General features: G+C 38.6%; 1 protein-coding gene across 1 annotated transcript in view; it reads right to left on the bottom strand.

Moving 5' to 3' along the window:
- The window catches only part of C6 (complement C6), a 77,427-nt gene that overhangs the window by 36,343 nt on the left and 20,631 nt on the right, over window positions 1-20,453 (bottom strand). Inside the window, exons 6-9 of the mRNA XM_048428532.3 lie at window positions 14,786-14,924; window positions 7,984-8,184; window positions 4,677-4,917; window positions 35-160 (exon numbers count right to left, since the gene is read on the bottom strand). Coding sequence (XP_048284489.3) covers window positions 35-160; window positions 4,677-4,917; window positions 7,984-8,184; window positions 14,786-14,924 — 707 coding nt within the window. The remainder of the gene's footprint in view (window positions 1-34; window positions 161-4,676; window positions 4,918-7,983; window positions 8,185-14,785; window positions 14,925-20,453) is intronic.

The raw sequence follows: 20,453 nt of genomic DNA, 5'->3' as shown, positions 1-20,453 counted from the left end.
CACACTGGACCAACTTCCAAGAGACTGCTCTTACCTTCATATTTTTCAGACAGCTTATTTGTGACGCACTGGTGTTCCTTGACTGTGGTCGTAAAGAAGATTAAAATACGTTTCTTTGTTTCATACCAGACACACGTTTTGGTTTCTTCTTCTGTCATTCCTGGAAAATGAAATACAAGCAAAACCCCTGAGAATGCACCATTTAGAATTCAGGGAAGAGGACGATGTGATTCTGGCAACTGTTGGGGCTGGATACTGCCATCAGCTTCTATTCTGATCAGCTCTAATAGAAAGTTTTGCCTTGAGATTCAACCCCACACAGGTCCCGAGGAAATCCCAAATGGAAGAGATTCCATTACTTCCCACCATCTTCACCCTTGCTACTGGTCCCAAGCAGCACTCGTGAGGCCACTGTAGCCCATCCCAAGGGGCTCTTGTTGTCTCTCCCAGCCTGTCATTGGGCCACAGCACACAAAGGATACAAGGACTGTCTCTTCTGTGGTGCATTGCTTCTGGGTAGCACTGAACAATGAGTCTCTTTCTCGCCGTGTGACCCACATTTTGGACTCATAGTTGTCATGAGTCACTTCACTTGTGCACTGTCTCAAGAATGACTCTTTGCCACATGTCCGTCACCCACTGCTCATTTCCATATTTATTTAAGCTTCCTTTCCATGACTTGGTTTGTCCTTTCATCCCTCTTCCTCAAACCTCTTAGCAGAAATTCTAAAGTCCTGACTGAGGAACTTTTCAGACTCTTCATTGATTGTTTTGTCTCCTTATCTGAATATAAATCTATATTTGATGCCGTTTCCCTTTTGGGTCAAGGGAAGCAGTACTACCTAATTTCTATCTTGTTCAGGTTGGGAATTGGAATGAACATCTTCCCAAATCCCCAGTACTGATTTCATTGGGTGACTCTCTACTTCTTATATAGCGTGTAAAAACTCTGAAGCTTGGAGGCTGAAACCATTCCAAAGCTAGAAGAACTTTATCAATCCCCAGCCTTTGCTAATGTCTTATCATCCCTCAGTTATTAAAGCATTGGACACTTGAATACTCAAATCACTTCCACCACAGTGCCCGTAATTACGCTTACTTACCCGAGACTCTATCTGTGAGGTCAAGGTGGCACAGAGAGGTAGATCTAGCATACCTAAAAGTACAGTGGGCACTGCTTATCTGAGATATTGAGAAGGAAACTGATACTTCCTGTTTTCTTCCTGGCATTCCAAGACATCTGACTGCACAGGAGATAGACTATAATACCAGCTCTTAACCACTTTAAATGTGACAGCTTTCTTGAATTTTGGCACCTTTGCTTACAGGTTACAACACACAGGGACAAGCATTGTGAGAGCCCGAGGCAGACCTCGGATCGAATCTGACGTCAAAGTGAAGACATGCATGCACAGATTTTTCAGAGAAGATGTAAGTAGATGTGGAGTAGATCGGCCCTTCTTCAGTGCTCTTTTACTTTTTAAGGGCTAAGTCTGACACATTTGAAGGTACATATTATTTGTTAGAGGTGAAAATTAGCTTGAAGCCCTTGTATTTGCATTTTCAACTTTAACCCAGAAGATGACTATTTCATCCAGTCTTGAGGAATAAATATGTATATCTGGTAAGACTGTTTTTTTTAAGTCAAAATTTGAAGCATCTACAGTTTACAATTCTTTTTTTCTTATTCCTTCATTCTCTTTTTAAAGCCTATAAATTAGAATTAAATGTATGTGACTAATTAATTATAACACAATGATTTACCCAAGGGCAAAGTTAATTTCATATACTTGACGACCATACGTGAATCCTTAAAGAAATGAAGGATGACTCTATTTCATGGTGATAACAAGACAGTGATTAAAGAATCAAGGTCTCACTGGTGACTTTCTGTGCATGCTCTTTGGTCCCTGTTAGTGGTCCACATGTGGTCTTTGCACGTATTAACTGGGGGAGTTTCCCTGGGGCTGTGGTACCTGACCTGTCACACCTGATTGTCTTTATGCTGTTGTAAAGGGATGAGTGTTTCTGTAGCACCTCGTTTTCTTCTGAACGAGCAAGTCAGCAGCTTGAGTCAAAATACTGTGCTCAACGATTTGCTTTATCAATATACAGTAAAGGCTTAGAAACAATTTAGAAAACATTATGCTGAGAAATACTGAGGTGATTATTTTTTCTCCTCAAATTCAAAGCAGAAAATGTCTTCCTCACAAGAGGACTTTAAAATTGCCCTCTTGCTCAGAGTATCCCCATTACTTACAGCTCACTCCGTATTTGTGAGATTCTTGCACCTTGTGTGCTGAAGTAGTCAACTTTTATTCAAGTTTTTAGCATACTGATGGGGCACTAAACAACAGAGGAATGAGACAGTGACGGAATGCAAGCCAAACACGGTTCAGTTAAATTGCATTCTCATGGAAGGAAAAGAACTGTGAAACACCCAACCTATTTTAGAAAAAAAAGACGGAAGACAAGAGGTGTAGTTGCTGTGGAAGAAAGCCTAGCAATACCTTAAATCTACAATCTAGTTTTAATCTTATTTCTAGATTAAGAAAGTGAGAAAAAGAAAAGATTCACTTAGAGAGCAAAATGCAATAACGCCCACCCTTTGGAGAATTCCATTCTAATAGGATTTACTCTGTCCCAGTGTGATTCATTTTCATCATAATTAAGATGGCATGGTAATATTACTGTAGCCCAAAAGTTTTCTGAATGTAAAAATATTCAGATTATAAGAATATTGAACACAACGTTATTGGATGCATGGGATACAACCACACGAATATGTAGGTTATAAATATCATTTATATGTATATATAGAAAATATCTGTGTATATCTAATGTATATGTATATGAACATGTATGAAGGTTTAGTTTTAGCTTCCTCTCACATCTCAACCTTTGTTCTTTTATGTATCTTTGTCAGTCTCCACCTCTGTTTATAAAGAAAGAGGTTGAAGGTAAGAAATTTTAGCTGGAAAGCAGAGCCTGTCATTCTTTTGTTTCGGTTACAGGTCTTTAACATGGTGTTCTTTGACCTAGTCTCTAAGCAGTAAGAAGCTTTGCTCTGTATATTTGACAAGAACATTCATCAAACAAGAAACTTTTGCCTAGGCTCCAACAGCAGTGACCAGAATAATTTCATCTGCAGGCCTGATGGGGTTCAAGGACTAGGAGCTCCTCCTACCTGTGCACAGTCATGATGTTGGTGTCATTTTCATTTATAGAAAACATCGAGTATATCGTGCAAGCCTTGCTTCAGTAGAAAGAATGACTGAAATGAAACACAATGGGCGGGCACTATGTACAGTACAACATAGTGTAAGTCTTTTGAGATTTTAGAAAATATACCAGATCAATTTATAAAACCTCCCCCAAAAACCCTGACTGGCATTTGTTTTATCCCCTTTATTGGGAAGCACTTCAAGAGGGATGGTTCCGATGGTCCAGAGGGACTCAGGGCAAGGCATATCACACACCAATATTTTCTCTACTGACATGTAAGAAGAGAGGTCTAGCAATAATGATCCCAGGGATGATCTGTTACTGTATTTTAAAATAAACATCTACATTGTTTTGTACAAAAACATAGTGACCATTAATTTTTGACTTATTTGGAGGAATTCATGAGTTGTTTTCTGGTTACTATTATTTCCCAATTTTTATCTCAAGGAACACATAAGAGATCATCAGAAGGGCACTATTTAATGTCACACAGGTGTCTGAAAACAACGCAACCTAAAATTTTTTTATGTATAATAATAATAATCATAATTAGTATTTGAAGTTATAGATAATACTCAAGAAACCAAGATGCTTGGTGTATGTTGCAGCTTTCTATGTAAACTAGAACATTTACTCTATTCCTTAGGGTGTAACATTTAAAGCTTTCTTAAAATAAAGTATTTTGCACTTGTAAATTTCAACAGTAATGAATATTTGGCCCACATTTACTTACCCTCTTGTCAAGCCCTTAATTATTCTTTTTTTTTTTAGTAAATTTTATTAAATTATAAAAGTTTCCATTTCCGCCCCCCCTCCCAACACCCTCCCACTCCCCCCCACTCCCCCCCCTTAATTATTCTTTTATCTTACAATATTGGTCTTTACTTAAAATCATTAACAGAATAATTGCTTTTGAATTTACTGTAAATTGTTGTGATATGTTATTTGCTATAAAATGTCACAATAAGTAAATTATGATTTTTTGTGCTTGAGGTAGTAACAAGCATCTCCTTTAAGTGACCATGACTGACATTGGGCCACACTTCTTCATAACCTCATACATATGAGGTAAAACATAGTTATTTCTTCTTCTTCTTCTTCTTCTTCTTCTTCTTCTTCTTCTTCTTCTTCTTCTTCTTCTTCTTCTTCTTCTTCTTCTTCTCCTCCTCCTTCTTCTTTTTCTTCTCCTCCTCCTCTTTCTCCTCTTCCTCTTTCTCCTCCTTCTCCTCTCTTCTCCTCCTCCTTCTCCTCCTTCTCCATCATCATCATCATCATCATCATCACTATTTACTGTTTTATTTCATTTTGACATGTTTGCTTTCGATTATCTCAATTTTGGCAACAACAAAAAAGATCAAAATAAAATCAAGGCAGAGTCACTAGAAGGAAGGAGTAGGAGAAAAGACATATCCCATGCTATTGTCAAGCTAAACACACAAAAGGCCACACACCTGAGTTTTGAAGCTCCTGACTGCTGAATTGGTAGAGAAGGTCATACTTGCCCCCCAGGGAGCCTGAGGTGAAGTAATGGGTCCCGAAGTCATCAAATATCCTGCTGTAGGAAGCTGAGTTGTATTCTAATGGCAGATGGAGAAGGGCTTTCTGAAAGACGTCCGAAAGCTGCAGGTCTGTGCTTTTCATTGTGAAATTTAAGACTTTTATCACTTTATGGATCCTAACAAAGCTAGAATCCTAAAGAAAAGGGGCAGAAAGCATAAGAACAAAAATGAAACTAAGGAAATGGAGACAGAGATGAGGAAAATGGGAGGAATCTATTCTTTAAACATTGTCATCTTTTCATTAGCTCCGTTTCTAGCACAGGATGAAAATAATTCCACTCTATGGCATGTTTTCACATACGAGCCACCCTCCAGTGTCTTTGCCTGCAGTGTCCAAAGCGCTAAACACACAAGACTATCTCAATAACGTGGCTTTGGCGTGCATTCTCCACCAAGGAAGCGATCAGTGATCAGAAACATTAGTCTTTATGACTCTCTGTGCACAGCTGTGCCGTCAGTGAGTTTCCATTTGGAGTGCCCTAATGCTAATAGTTGAAAATAATTAAAAAAATTACATAAAGATTCAACTGAAAGTGTTGTAGGTGATAATCACTAACTACAAAGACACATTAAGTCCATACATTTTAGCCATCTATTGCCAGATGAAGAAAATATGCAAATTCACACCCTGCCCTAGAACACCACATTTTCTGTCACTAAGTAGTGAAATTAAACTAATTCTTTATATTCTGTCTCTGCCACTCATATGCAGAAGAGGGAAGGTTTCTTTTTTTAATTGTGTTTTTGCAAACACTTCTGCTTGTTTCTTCATTTCTTGTTATCTAGGTTCATTTGAGGTTAAACAGCTGATTCTGTGTTATAATCTCATTCCTTTACATTCTCCCACCTAACTACTGGCATTTATGAGCATATTCAGGGACACTGTATTTACAAATTATGTATTTTATCTGATCTCTCAAGTCTGACAAATTATGTTATGTAAGCAAAGGTAACAGAATAGCTAGCATATTTTAGCAAAGAGATTTTGTTGCAACTGTTAATTATAAAAGAGTCTTTTTACTGTACACTATAATTATGACATCAAAAATGCTAATGCAAAAACCAAAAACATTGCAAGGATAGAAACGAGCTATCGTTTACTTTTTCTCCCCACTCTCCAGTCTCTTCTCTTTGTGTGTTCTTGACTTCTCTTTAGTTTCTGTTCAGTTATGTCAGATGTACTGGCTACAGAAGCGATCGAGTCAGAGAATGACAGCTTCTTTGTAAGTTTGTGTTTCTGTGTGTGTCCATCAACTCTATTTGTGAACATTGACTCTTGAATTTTGTCCAACAGCCCCCAAACTTGGAGAATTTCTGTTCTTTTGCTAAGAGATAAGTACCATAAAGCAAGCTTTTGTTGGCTCAATATTTATAGTTTTCTTTATGGAACCAATCATGGGAAGCATGTGCTCAACCTTGATAGCTCAACATAGCAGAAGCACAGGCACGACCCACTACAGCAGCGTGAGGGCTGGAACTGGCTGGTTTAGACCAAGAAGTTATATTACACCAGGGTGGTAAGTAATAGAAATATATTTCCTCAATTTGTGAGTTTTTGCTGGACTTGGATTATATTTTGTGGCTTTGTAAAGTAAAGAAGATAATCACCAAGCCTCACAGAATTGATTACTGTTTGGCTCTGAAGCAATTCTCTGCCCAGGGAATAAGCTTAGTCTGATCTGGAGTTGACAAAACAAAGCAACAGCACACAATGGGTTCAACAGAAGGGCCTGGATCAATTTACAAGTTTCTGGCATGTCTCAGTATTTGCACTAAGGAGGGCCTCAGTGGCATTTTCTCCTTAGGCAGACTAGAATAAAGACATGCTCTGTTCAGATGAACTCTATCTTCTATGTCCGTTATGATATTGGGCTGAGTCACATGAGGGTGACAATTTTAAGGCAGAATGGTTGAAAAGTAGCAATTTCATGCCGAATTTTTAAAGGTATTTTAAATGTGACAGGGGAGTTACAGTCCATGAGATCTCAATATTACGATTACAATAAGACTTGCTTAGTGGACACACCAATCAACACACCCAAGTGTGAATGGGATAAATTTCACAAGGCCCTACCCCCTAGACTAAGATCTATAGGTAATTAATAATCTATAGGTATGACTGCTAAGAGAATGAGAATCAGTTTTCTTTAGAAATGAATATCTCATAGGTTATAAAATCTCAAAGACTCAGCTCTGAACATGTCTGCATGTGAGCAGCCTTAAATGGGCTCAGTAGGTTAAATTGTGTGTGTGTGTGTGTAACAATAATTAAGGAAGAAAATGCCTTGAATTTGAGAGGGAATGGAATGGCAGGGGAGAAGTTGGAGGGTGGGGAGGAAGGGTGGAAATAATATAAACACAATACTCATATATAAAAGTCTCAAAAGATTTTTTAAAATGAAGAAAATACATTAAAAATCACAGACAGTCTAAAAAATAGCCCACCGTTGGCAACATCATCATAAAATGAAACCTTTTACTTTGTATAACTTATTTATTTATTTATTTATTTGTTTATTTATATATTGGTTTTTCGAGACAGGATTTCTCTGTAGCTTTGGAACCTGTCCTGGAACTAGCTTATATAGGCCAAGCTGGCCTTGAACTCACAGAGATCTGCCTGCCTCTGCCTCCTGAGTGCTGGGATTAAAGGCGTGAGCCACCACCGCCTGATTTTACTTTGTATAAATGCTTTATAGATGCTTAAAAAAATAGCTTTCTCAGGGGCTAAACAGAGGGCTTGGCAATTAAGAGAACAGGCTGATTTTCCAGAGGACCTGAGTTTGGTTCCAGCACCTACATCTATTATCTCAAAATTGTTGGTCATTCCAATTCAAGGGGTTCCCACACCATATTCTGGTCTCTGTGGGTACCCACATACATGAGGCATATACTTACATATACATACATGTAAATAAAAAATAAAAATGAGCCTTAAACTTTATTGAAAAAATCCACATTGACCACAACATGGGGCAGAAAATTGAAAATAAAACAAACATAACTCTCACAATCCAGTTCATAGAAGGGAAGGTTTGTGGTGCAATACCCCTTTAAGTTCTAAAATGACAGCTACAAAAAGCGAGTCTATTTAAGCATCTCTTAGGAATCCCACATGTATAGAAATGTTCAGCTTCTTGTTGCTTTGATAGACATTAATTCTAAGGAAGAATGCATGATGGAGAAGTGCCTTTCTTACCTTTTTGTGGGAGGCTTGGATGGCTTCCTTGATGGCGAAGTTATGTTGGGTTCTTTCACTTGTACTTGAGGAAAAAAAAATTGGCACAAAGATAGAGTCTTTCTTTTCAGCTGACACTGAAGATTTTTTATCTTTCTCCTTTCCAAAACTGATTAGGTCTTTGTAGAAATCTGTTTTAAAGTCATCTTCTACAGTTTGTACCTGGCCAACAGAATACATATAAAATAAAACATTAGTTAGGGAGAATCCTGGTTGGTAGATGCAATACTAATGAGATGCCATGGGGAAACATAGGTCTGGAGAGGCAGGACTTTAAGCAGCTTGATTAGTGAAAGAACACAAAACCTGAGACTTTATGATGATAAACTGTGAGAGCTAGTATGTATGTATGTGTATATGTATGTATGTGTGTATGTATGCATGTATACACACATACATACATACACACACATATATATACATATATACATATACATATACATATATATATATATAATTTTCATTGGCTATTTGGGAATTTCACATCATGTACCCTGTTCACACTCATTTCCCAATCCTCGTCAGTCCACTCCTCCACCCTTATGAACCTCCCCCCTTGTAGAAGAAGAAAAGGAAGAGGAAAAAGAAGAAAAGGAGGAAGAAGAAACAAGCAAGAGTCCAATTTGTGTTTCCCATACACTCAGTGGAGCATGGTCAAACTCTTGGTGGTCAGCCCCTTAAAGAAAACTGAATCTTTCCCCAACCACAACCCCTTCCAGGAACCATCAATTGGAGAGAGCTGCACTACAGCATCCTTTTCATGGTTTTAATAGTTCTCTTTGATATCTTCCTGTCTAGGAGGTTACTTTGCGGGGGGGGGGAGTGGGGGGTGGGGAGTGGGAGGGTTTATAGGGGTCGTCGCGGAAATTTTCTATGTCTTTTTTTTTTCGTCCTTGAGTCTGCAGTCATCAGTGGCACTGCAGCAGTAGCTTCCTCGCCCTTTCCGGTCAGTGCAGTCACAGATCGTGGACTTCCACATGGTTTCTGGTGACGGCACAGACCACAGACGTCCTCATGATGTCCAGCAGCAACACGTGCCCTGGACCTCGACATTTTTATAATTTTATGTGTATGAGCGTTTTGCATGCGTGTGTGCCTGTGCACTGCTCATGGGCTTACTTGGTGCCTGCAGAAATTGGTCACAATCTGTCATGTAGTGCTGGGAACCAAACTCGACTTCCCGCAGGAGCAGCAAGTGCTGTGAACCATCGAGCCATCTCTTCAGCCCCCCAAGAAGGCTGTTTTTACGTGTCTTCATTATACAGAGTAAAGTGTTTCCTTATGATATTGTCAATGACGAGGCCGAGTTTTAAGGCTGCTTGTGATTTTAGTGTAGTGTGGGATTTAATTTAAAGTATTTTTCAGAGGGCCACTACTGAGGCAAAAGAGGGTGGGTAGAGATTCTGTATGACCTTATATCCACTCTCTTTGCCTGTGGCCATGTCAGAGGAACAGCAGGCGACAATTGAGCTTTCTGGAGTTCAGCCAGAATGCAAAACACTAATGGGTGAATCTTAGGTAAGCAAAGCCCTGAGGGCTTCAGCTCCAGAAAGTCTCTTGCTAGTATGGTGCCTTTACATGGTTGCCACTGCCATTTTTCTCTGGTATCTGGCATGGGGCAAATGGGTGTGGAGAGATTCCCCACTGCCTTTAATGTGGTGTGATTATCTCATGGAAATATTCCATTTCACTGGGCATTTTTACCTGTGGATTATTATGAAGGTGATTTCCTTTTAAGCTGTACTGTTTAGCTGAAGTAATGATTTAATATAACAATAGCCTTAGTTTAAATAGAATTTTAATGATTAAGGGTTTTAACAAATGTAGTAAGAGATTGTGACAGAAGTTAGTTTAGTGGGAAAATTAATATAGGTAATGTCAAGAAATGGTGTTGCCCCTGCCTCTGATAAAGCAAGGGTTGCAGAGATAGAAAATAGAAACAAGAAAATGTCACACACCTAGGATTTTTGAATTTTCCTTGATGAGTTGTATAGACTGTGGTTTAGGTTAATGATTAAAGAAAACAACTGACTCTCAGGAATTAGCTCAAGTTCTTTTTGATATTGGGAAATGTGTTCCTGAGTTTTGGTGTACATCATAACCATTTGTGTGATTGGTCTGCCAGCTCCGTGGCTCCCCTTCAATTCCTCAGCTGCTGAAGGCTGATCTCAAAGAAGCCCTCTTTGTCCTACCATCTTTTAACCATGCCTCTGAGATGGAGGGCAATTTTGAAACCCACTTGAGCTAAGCGTAAAAACAGGGTTATTTCTCAAGAACTCAAGCCTCAGCTATTGTTAGGACAGCAAGGAGAACGGATGATTAAAATACTCAAAAAATAAATGAGAATTATCTTGTCTGGTCAGCAATCGAAAAATATTTCTTATTTTAAATACTAACGACTAAAATTCACTGAGAGACAAATTGGATGTTACATTAAACAGCTTGAGAAATTAGCCAAGAAAAGAAGGAAACCTAACCGCGCTGTAAAAGACAACTGTTCAGTGATAATATAATCAAATCTCAGTGTTGTGTTCACATACTGCAGTATGCACTGGATAGAGTCTAAAATGCTCACAAATTGAACCCCTCAGCCAATAGCAAAACAAGAAGAGCATGTTGTTGAAGGTATGCCATATAGCTGTGTAGATTTCTTTATAGTTCCTTTAAAAACTCAGACTATATGAGCTTAAAGAATAAGATATTAGGGACCAGCAAGATGGCTCAGTGGGTCTGTGGTGATTTGAATAGGAATGGCCTCCACAGGCCATTCATAGATTTGAATGCTGGTTCATTAGCAAATGGTACTACTTGACTACTTAGGAGGTGTGGCCTTGTTGGAGTAGGTAAAGCCTTGCTGGAAAAAAATGTGTCAATGGGAGTGGACTTTGTGGTTTTAAATGCTCAAGCCGGACCCAGTGTCTCTCTTGTCCTGCTGTCTGCTGGTCCAGATGTAGAACTCTGAGTTTTCTCTGCAGTATCACGTTTGCCTGTATGTTGCTTTTGAAAATTGTATTTTTAAGAGTAAGCATATGGACTACTTTTTTGGGAATTAGAAAACACCCTCCAGTAGAATATCACAGGCATATTTTTTTTCTTCAAAGCCTCTTCAAAATTGTATACCCTAAGAATATTGTTATTTGTCTTCCAGAGTCATTAGAATGTGGCCTTCGTCCCTAAGTCACTTTCTAAACCCAATAGTGTATAATATATGGCTTTTAAAATTGAGTTTATTAGATTGGAAAATGCCTGTATTTATATGCTTAAAGATATCATTTTTATTTTAAAATATTATATTTATGTATGTGTGCATGCATTTATTCATTTATCCTGTGTCTATATGTGTGGGCAGGCTCATGTCATGGTGCACATTTAGACATCAAAGGACAATTTACAGGAGTCTGCTTTCTCCTTCCACAGTGTACATTCTGTGGGTTGAACTTAAGTCCTTGGACTTCGGCAACAAGCACATTTACCCATGAGCGCTGCTGTTGGCACTGAAGAGGTCTTTTTAAAGCAGTATTGACATATTTCTTACTGAGCACCTACTACCATGAAGAAAGTCTCACAAATTCTTAGATTCCAAAATTCTCCTTAGCAGTCAGATCTGCATGCAAAAATATGACGACTAAAACCATGTATTTTGCATCTTTCTTATTAAAAATTAAAAAGGTATTGGTTACTGTCTTAGTTACTGATCTATTACTGTAAAGCAAGGACTAAGGTAACTCTTATAAAAGAAAGCATTTAATTAAGGGTTTGCTTACAGTTTCAAAGGTTTAAGCCATTGTCAGTCAGGCATGGTGGTGGAGAAGTAGCTGAGAGCTACATCCTGATCTGCAAGACACTGAGCCTGGCCTGGGTTTTTGAAACCTCAAAGTCCACCCCTAATGACACATTTTCTTCAACAAGGCCACACCTCCTAATCCTTCTAATCCTTCCAAACAGTTTCATTCCCTGGTGACCAAACATTCAGGTATCTGAGCTTAGAAGGGCCATTCTTATTCAGACCACCACATTCCCTTCTTTTTAGTTCCTAGTTACTATTCAGCACTGCAATGTGGTGTTCATTACCATACAGAAAAACCAGCAAATTAATAAAATAGACAGGAGATAAGTCAATGTGTTTTATAGTCAGAACTATCATGTTTTTTGTTGTTTGTTTTTTGGTAAGAACTTGAGACTATTTTTACATCTGTCTCATGGTTATCTGAGTGAAAAATCTATGGTAAGAGAATATTCTCAATTGGTGCGGGAGAATTGTCTGTATTCTATCAATCATATTTTAATAAAACGCTGATTGGCTAGGCAGGAAGTATAGGCGGGAAAACCAGACAGGAAGTAGAGGTGATGCAATGAGGACAGGAGAATTCTGGGAAGCAGGAAGGTTCCTCTGTCATTCCTGTCCAGATCACCGAAAAGGCAACATGTAAGCTGACAACTGAAAAAGGTACCAAGCTATGTGGCTAACATAGATCAGAATAATGGGTTAAGATAAGTCATAAGAACTAATAAGTAGCCTGACCTAATGGACCAATCAGTTTATAATCTTATGGAGTCTTGTGAGTGATTTTCCTTGGGAGTTGCCGGTTGTGGGGTACTGGGTGGGACAGAACCCCAACAAGCTGGCCCCTCATGTTACATATGGCGCCAACGTATGGACAACTGTATCCACATAAAGCCTGAGACAGCTTGGGAAGTAATTCTAGAACAAAATAACAGCATTATGCATGGTTTCTTGGTAGCAGCAATTTCTCGGGTCTGCTCTGCTTGCTAGAGGCAAGCAAATGCTCTCATCTAAGAGACGCTTCCTGACTCAGCTTTAGCTGCAAAACCTTGCAGCTCTTTTAAGAGGTCCTGCCGCGAAGCACTTAAACGGTGTTGATGAAAAGCTGTACGCATGCTTTTCGGGTTTTCAGCAGTAGCAGGAAAAAAGCTGCGCTGTTTTAAAATGCCGGCTTTCTGGGCCATCCTGCCAGAGCAAACTCTGACTCTTTCAGGCAGGCAGTCTGACTGAGTGTGGTTTGTGAGCAGAATGCTGCAATTTTCTTGCTGGCAAGGACCTTGAAATGCCATAGAGTTGTGGCAGTGAGCACAGTTCTGGCTGGTATCTCAGCCATGAGACTGGAGAGCTGGGGAGTGGGCTGGATCTAGCCATCAAAGCCACTGCTCTCCATATTGCTTAGTAAATTAAAGGCTCATGTGGTCAGAAAAAGAGAGATATACAGTAAAGAGAGATTCAAAGAGGAAGAAAACCTCTAAATATTTTACAGTGTGTTAAAAATATATGCAGGCTAAAAGTTAAAGTTCTTAGTGTAAAAAAAGGAAGAAAGAGAGTAGTTGGGTGTGGTGGTACACACCTTAAATCCCAATGCCAGGGAGGCAGGGGCATATTGACCTCTGTGACTTCAAGGGACAGAGGTAGAGATTGACCTCTGTGACTTCAAGGTGTGGTAGTGCACACCTTTAATCCCAATGCCTGGGAGGCAGGGACAGACAGATCTCTGTGAATTCAAGGACAGCCTGGTCTACAGAGTTATTCCAGGACAAAGATATACAGAGAACTTGTCTCAAAAAGTAAAAGTAAAAATAGAAGAAATAGAGGTTAAAATAAAGATGGAAAACATACAGAGAATCTTGATACTGTATGCTATTATGCTCTTTTTGAATTGTTTGAATGCTGAGGAAGGAGCAACAGCTGCTAAAATACTTTTGTTTATAAATGCTGCTGAACTAACCCAAGATAGGTATTTTGAAAATACCTTGGCTTCAAAACTGAAGTCAAAAGGTATGTTACTTTGGAGAAGAGATTTTGCTTTTGTTTCCACAGAAAATGAGAAGCTGTGGATTCATTTTGAGTTAAGAAAAATCAGGTTCGAAAAGGGACGACCACCTTAGAAATCTCCGATAGGAACAGATGGCCCAGATGACAGAGTTCTACATCCAGAACAGATTCAAGACTGCCACCTAAGATGATCAAGACTCACAGGATACTCCAGTCAGGACTTGATTATAACTCTAAATTTTCTTTAGGTCCCCATAAGATTATCAGCGCCCCTAATCAGCAGGAAGTAGCCTGAAATACTATGCCCACATTCCCAACAAATGGACTATGGGTATTTTCCTTTGTTTAAAAAAAATAAGAGGGAAATGGTGCGGGAGAATTGTCTGCATTCTGTCAATCATATTTTAATAAAACGCTGATTGGCCAGGCAGGAAGTATAGGCGGGAAAACCAGACAGGAAGTAGAGGTGATGCAATGAGGACAGGAGAATTCTGGGAAGCAGGAAGGTTCCTCTGCCATTTCTGCCCAGATCACCGAAGAGGCAACATGTAAGCTGACAACTGAAAAAGGTACCAAGCCATGTGGCTAGCATAGATAAGGATAATGGGGTAACATAAGTTATAAGAGCTAATAAGTAGCCTGACCTAATGGGCCAATCAGCTTTATAACTTACAGAGATCTCTGTGTGATTGATTTTTCTGGGACTTGCCAGCTGTGGGGTACCAGGTGGGAACAGATACCCCAACAAGCTGGCCCCTCATGTTACACTCAATAAATAATCCATTTTTGGATATGAACATTTTTGAAGTTATATGTTCATGGAGTGCAGATGTTTATTTGATGTTGGATAAATTGGTTACCTTTTTTTTCTTCCTCCAGTTAATCAATGAAAATAATCCTGACTTCATTGGGTTTTGGAAGGATTAAATAGAAGCATATAGTGTGTAATGTTGGCATAGCCACCATACTACACTGCCATACCTCGAAGTTAACAGTTTCCAGATTGGCTGGAACACGGTATGGATTACTTGCTCGAATGCTTTTGACAGTTCTACATAATCCTCCATTGAAGGAGTTATCAAGGACGTCTCCTCTGGGCTCTCCTGCCAGAATATGAAACCTGGAAACAAAGCAATTTTCAAGAATTCAATAGATGTAGAACAATCTTTAAAATTTACCTTACTCATATGAAAAAATTCCTTTTCTTAGACATTCTTGACTTCTGACAAATGACTCAAAGGGAAGGCTCACCTTTTCTTCTCTGTGATGAGAAATTTGTAAAGTACTAGATATCCTAAACTCAGCCCCATTAACTCGAAAAGTTCTGGGATTTTAACATGAAATAAATTTGAACTTTCATTTTTTTTATCATTTATAAAGTTGATACAGACAATGGAAGCATATTAAGGTACAGTAAAAGAATACTGATAGAGAGTAAACTATGAAATAGTAATATAGAAACAATAGTATTGTAATGACAGTTCTATATTGTGGTATAATTACATTTAAATGTATTTTATTTATCAAATGTTTATGTATCATTTATTAATCTCCTACAAAACAAGCATAGTAAGTGGTTTACAAATATTAAACAATTTAACATTTAATGACTATATTTTATAGATAGGATTATTTATACTTATTTTACAAATAAGGAAATTGAGGCACTAAGGATTAGCTGAGCTAAATTCATGTATTCAAGAAATTATTAGCAGTTTGAGGAAATTTTTCATTTATCTCATATATATAGTCTTCCAGTTTCTTAGAGCGAGTAATACATATTCTCTGAATAAACAGGTTTCTGATGAAAACTTTGGTAATGCTGCATTTATGTAGATCACCAAAATTATATTTATAAAGATTATGCAAGAGTCTTTAAAAAAACATTCAGTTTCCAATATATGCCTGCTCAGGCAACCTTGTCTTCCATAGGATACAAATTACAGTTCTAGAGAAGGGCATTGAGAAATTCCATGTAGTAGAAGAAGCAATCTCTGCCCTGTCTCACTCATGCATAAGGACACTCGTCAGTTCTGATGGTAGTGTGTACTCAAGTGGACCCTGTATCTTTCCGAAGATCACGTGGCTGCATTGTTATCTTCCTGTTTATGTGAGAAAAGACAAATAGATTCATTTCTTTGGGAAGGCATCACGAAGCAGTTTAATATGTGGATTCAGGTACTCTGCTGTAGTGCATTTGGGTTTCGATTAGAGAATTAATTATTCAGACATTTAACTCTAACCGATTGGCACAATGTCCTCAGATGAAGGTGAGCAATGGAAGGAGGAACAAGAGAGGGTACAAAGGGTGGGAAGGGACTGAGGAGGTAAATATAAAAACAGTACAACACAGCTGCATGAAGATGTCATAGTAAGAATGACTGAGAAAGAGAGGAACAAGGATAATTGGAAAGTTATAAAGCTAGAACATCAAAAACAAATGATTGGCTAGTATGAAAAAGTTGTGATTTTTCTACCAACATGAATGTAGCCCACATATTTTAAAACATCTGCAGTGTTTTCTCCCCTTAAAAGTGGAGGCAACAATTGCTACCTTCAGGTAGGTCGGGGAGTTAACAATGGTTAGCACTAGACTAGTCTACTAGCCTGCCCTACAAAGTATAATAGTATATTTTAGTTTCCCTAGTTTTCCAGTGGAGAAAGAAGACTTCATTTCATTTGATGAATTGTGCCTTGACTTTAAGAGTGTTTGCTTGCTTGCAGTATTTAACACCATTGGACCAAAGGCAACTGTGAATCTAAAACAAACCAAAACACAATAAAAAATGATCTTACTATAGTTAAAAATGCCAACTTTTCAAAAGATAAACAAAAAGAAATGTTGGCAAAGAAACAAAAAGGAGGACAGTAGGAGTAGTAATCAGTACAGTGACTTTGGAAAACAGTATAGAGAATTCAGAAATACGCTAGAACTGTCCCACAATACAACATCCCTACTATAGGGTATGTAGTCAAAGGATTAGAGGTTGTGTATGCCAAAGAAACATCTGCATTCATTTTACTGCAGCACTATGTATAATTGTTAAAATACGGAATTAACCTAGATGTACAGTGAAAGACAAGAATACAATGAAAATACATTACTCACATAGTATAGAGTGGAAGATATGATATTAACTGGAACAATCAGTCACAAAAGACAAATGCCACATATTTTCACATACATGTGGAAGCTAAGTTGACTTCATGACTAACAATGTCTGGGAAGGGATGGTAAAAGCATGATTAATGAGTATGCAATTATTCATTAATCATCTTATAATGGGTACATAGAAGGAATAACTTCTATGCTTATAGTACAGTAAGTTAGCAAACTCAGCAGCAACTACTCGATTTAACTGAATATTTTAAAAGTATTTTGAGTGTTCCTAACACAAAGAAATGTGTCTGGATAACAGATGTCTTGATTTCCCCAATCTCATAATTAGACATGGTACATATGTATCAAAATGCTACACTGCACTTCATAGATATTCATGACTACCACATGCTGATTAAAATGTATTTAAAATGTTGAATATTACAAATAAAATGCACTTATTCTGAAAAAAAACCAACATAAAGAGAACAATTTCATTTACAATGGCATTTAGAAGAAATGTCTCAGAAATACACTGAAGAAACAAAGATCTACAAGGTATAAACATCGTTAGAACAGTCAAAAGGGGGTCACTAAATAGAAAGACTTCCCACATTTATGGCCTGGAAGAACTTTTATTATTAATATGGCAGTACTTCTCAAACTGCCATGTGGATATGGAACAACCCAATCAAGATCTATTATGGTTTGGATGTGAAGTGTTCTTGAAGGTTCAAACGTTAAAAGATCAGTACCCAGTTGTAGCACTGCCTTTGGATGTTACCTTTGGGAAAAGGGACCAACCAGCAAAAGCAAGGTTAGTTGAGCTTGTCCTTGCAGCTGAGTCTTGTCCAGTGTCCCTCAATCTCTTTCTGTCTCCCAGCTGTGAGTTGAGTGGCCTCTGCCACATGCTCAGAACAGTATGATGTTCTGTCTCATCACTGGCTTGAGTATAGACTTACCTTTCAGAAACTATAGGAAACATCTGAAAACTAATCTTCATTTAGTTGTCCCTTTCAGATATTTTGTTTTGTTTTTTTCTCTCTCTCCTTTGTTTCTTTTTTCTCTTCCTTTCTTTATTCCTTCCTTTCCTTTTTATTAAAATTTAAAATTTATTTTACACACCAACCACTGTTTCTCCCCTCTCCTCTCTTCCTGCATCTCCCATGCTTCCAGCCTACTTCTCATCTATTCTTCCATTCAGAAAGGGGCAGGCCTCCCATGGAACTCAACAAAGCAAGGCATATCAAGTTGAGCCAGGACCAAGCTCCTCCTCCTGCATCAAGGCTGGGCAAAGCATCCCAGCGTGGAGAATAGATTTCAAAAAGCCACTCATGCCCCAGGGACTGGTTCTAATCCCACTGCCAGGGGCCCCCACAAACAGACCAAGCTACACAACTGTCACACACATGCAGAGAGTCTAGGTCAGTCCCATGCAGCCTCCCTAACTGCTCAGTTCAGAGTCAATTAGCTCTCACTAGCTCAGGCCAGTTGTCTTTGTGGGTTTCCCCACCATGATCTTGAAGCCCCTTGCTCATAAAATCCCTTCACCCTCTCTTCAGCTGGATTCCCAGAGCTCAGCCCAGTTGTTGTAGGTGGATCTCTGCATCTGCCTTCATCAGTTACTGGATGAAGCTCTCTGATGACAATTAGGGTAATCACCAATCGATCAGATGTTTTGTTATGACAACAAAAGTGTAATATATATTTTGGAGATCAGCCCTCTATCTGATGTGGAGTTGGTGAAGATCTTTCCCATTCTGTAGGCTGCCGTTTGTCTTGTTGACTGTGTCCTTTGCTTTAAAGAAGCTTTTCAGTTTCAGGAGGTCCCATTTATTAATTGTTTCTCTCAGTGTCTGTGCTACTGGGGTTATACTTTGGAAGTGGTATCCTGTGCCAAGATGTTCAAGTGTACTTCCCATTTTCTCTTTTATGAGGTTTATGTTGAGGTCTTTGATTCATTTGGACTTGAGTTCTGTGCATGGTAATAGGTATGGATCTATTTTCATTCTTCCACATGTTGATATTCAGTTATGCCAACACCATTTGTGAATATTCTTTTTTTCTATTATTTTATATTTCTTGTTTGTTTGTCAAAAATCAGGTGTTCATAGATGTGTGGATTGATATCTAGGTCTTTGATTCGGTTCCATTGATCCTCCTGTCTGTTTTCATGCCAGTACCAGGCTGTTTTCAGTACTTTAGCTCTGTAGTAGAGTTTGAAGTCAAGAATTGTGATGCCTTCAGAAGTTCATTATACAGGATTGTTTTGGCTATTCTGGTTTTTTTTTTTTGCTTGTTTGTTTTGTTTTTTTTTCTTTTCCATATGAAGTTGAGTATTGTTCTTTTGAGGTCTGTGAAGAATTTTGCTGAGATTTTGATGGGTGGTGTGGGAGGTCCTTCTGTCTATGTGTTGCATTGATTGGTTAATGGATAAAGGAACTGCTTTGGGCCTATAGCAGAGTTGTAGGGGAACAGAGATAGGTGGGGAAAATGAAATGAAATGCTGGGAGAAGGAAGGTGGAGGAAGAAGTCATTGAGCTGCCAGTGACAGTTGCTGGAAATTTTTCTCAGTAAGCCACTGCCATGTGGCAACACACAGATTGATAAAAATGGGTTAAATTAAGATGCAAGAGTTAGTCAATAGAAGCTAGAGCTAATCAGACAAGCAGTGATTTAATTAATACAGTTTCTGTATGATTATATTGGTTCTGGGTGGCCAGAATGAACAAGTGGTTCCTTGCAACAATTGACACCCAAGTGGCCAACTAAATCCACATAAAACCTGAGAGGGCTTATGGTTGGAACTACGAGGGTATTTGATTGTCTTCGAACCTCCAAATTTCATTCTTGATTAATGAAAACATTCTTGGCAATTGCTTTCACTCTGGTCCATCTTGTGCTGGTCCAAGAATTTCACCACTAGAGGCACAATATGAATGCCCCTGGCCATCCCTCTTAATCATGGCCTCAGTCCTAAAAACCAACAAAATAGAACCGCGGTCCATGCCATTATTCCTAGCTGCAGTATCCAGGTGTCTTAGGCCTGCTTTGAACACTCTAATTTTTTTTTTAAAGTAAATGTTTTGGGTCCGTGGGACACTCAGCTAATAACAGCATCAAGGGGGTGCCGAGAGGCAAGGGGCAAGGATGATTGGTGACTCGCCTCGCATCCAACTGTCTGCCTACTCCCAAGATCCAACTAAGAGCTTTTTAACTGCAGCAACTTTAAGATATGCTACTGGAGCTAAAATTACCTCGGCTGCTGGCACATGACTTGCCCTCCAATAGATCATCATGGAAGGATTTAAAGTGGCCTCTGTCAGTATCTACATACAAATAGTGCACATAAACTTATGTAGGTAGACACACACACACACACACACACACGCACAAATGTCTTTTTAAAAAGTTTGCACTTAAATGTATACCATCAAAATATCAAAAACAACCCAATGGGAGAAAATATTTACAAATAAATTACCTATCTGCTGAAGACCTATGTCCAGTATTTACAAAGAATGCTTATAGTCCAATGATAAAAAGAAA

The sequence above is a fragment of the Myodes glareolus genome, chromosome 15 (assembly GCF_982192425.1).
Source record: "Myodes glareolus chromosome 15, mMyoGla1.1, whole genome shotgun sequence".
NCBI lineage: Eukaryota > Metazoa > Chordata > Mammalia > Rodentia > Cricetidae > Myodes > Myodes glareolus.
Note: the sequence above shows the minus strand (reverse complement) of the source record. Positions and strands in the feature narration are given on the sequence as shown.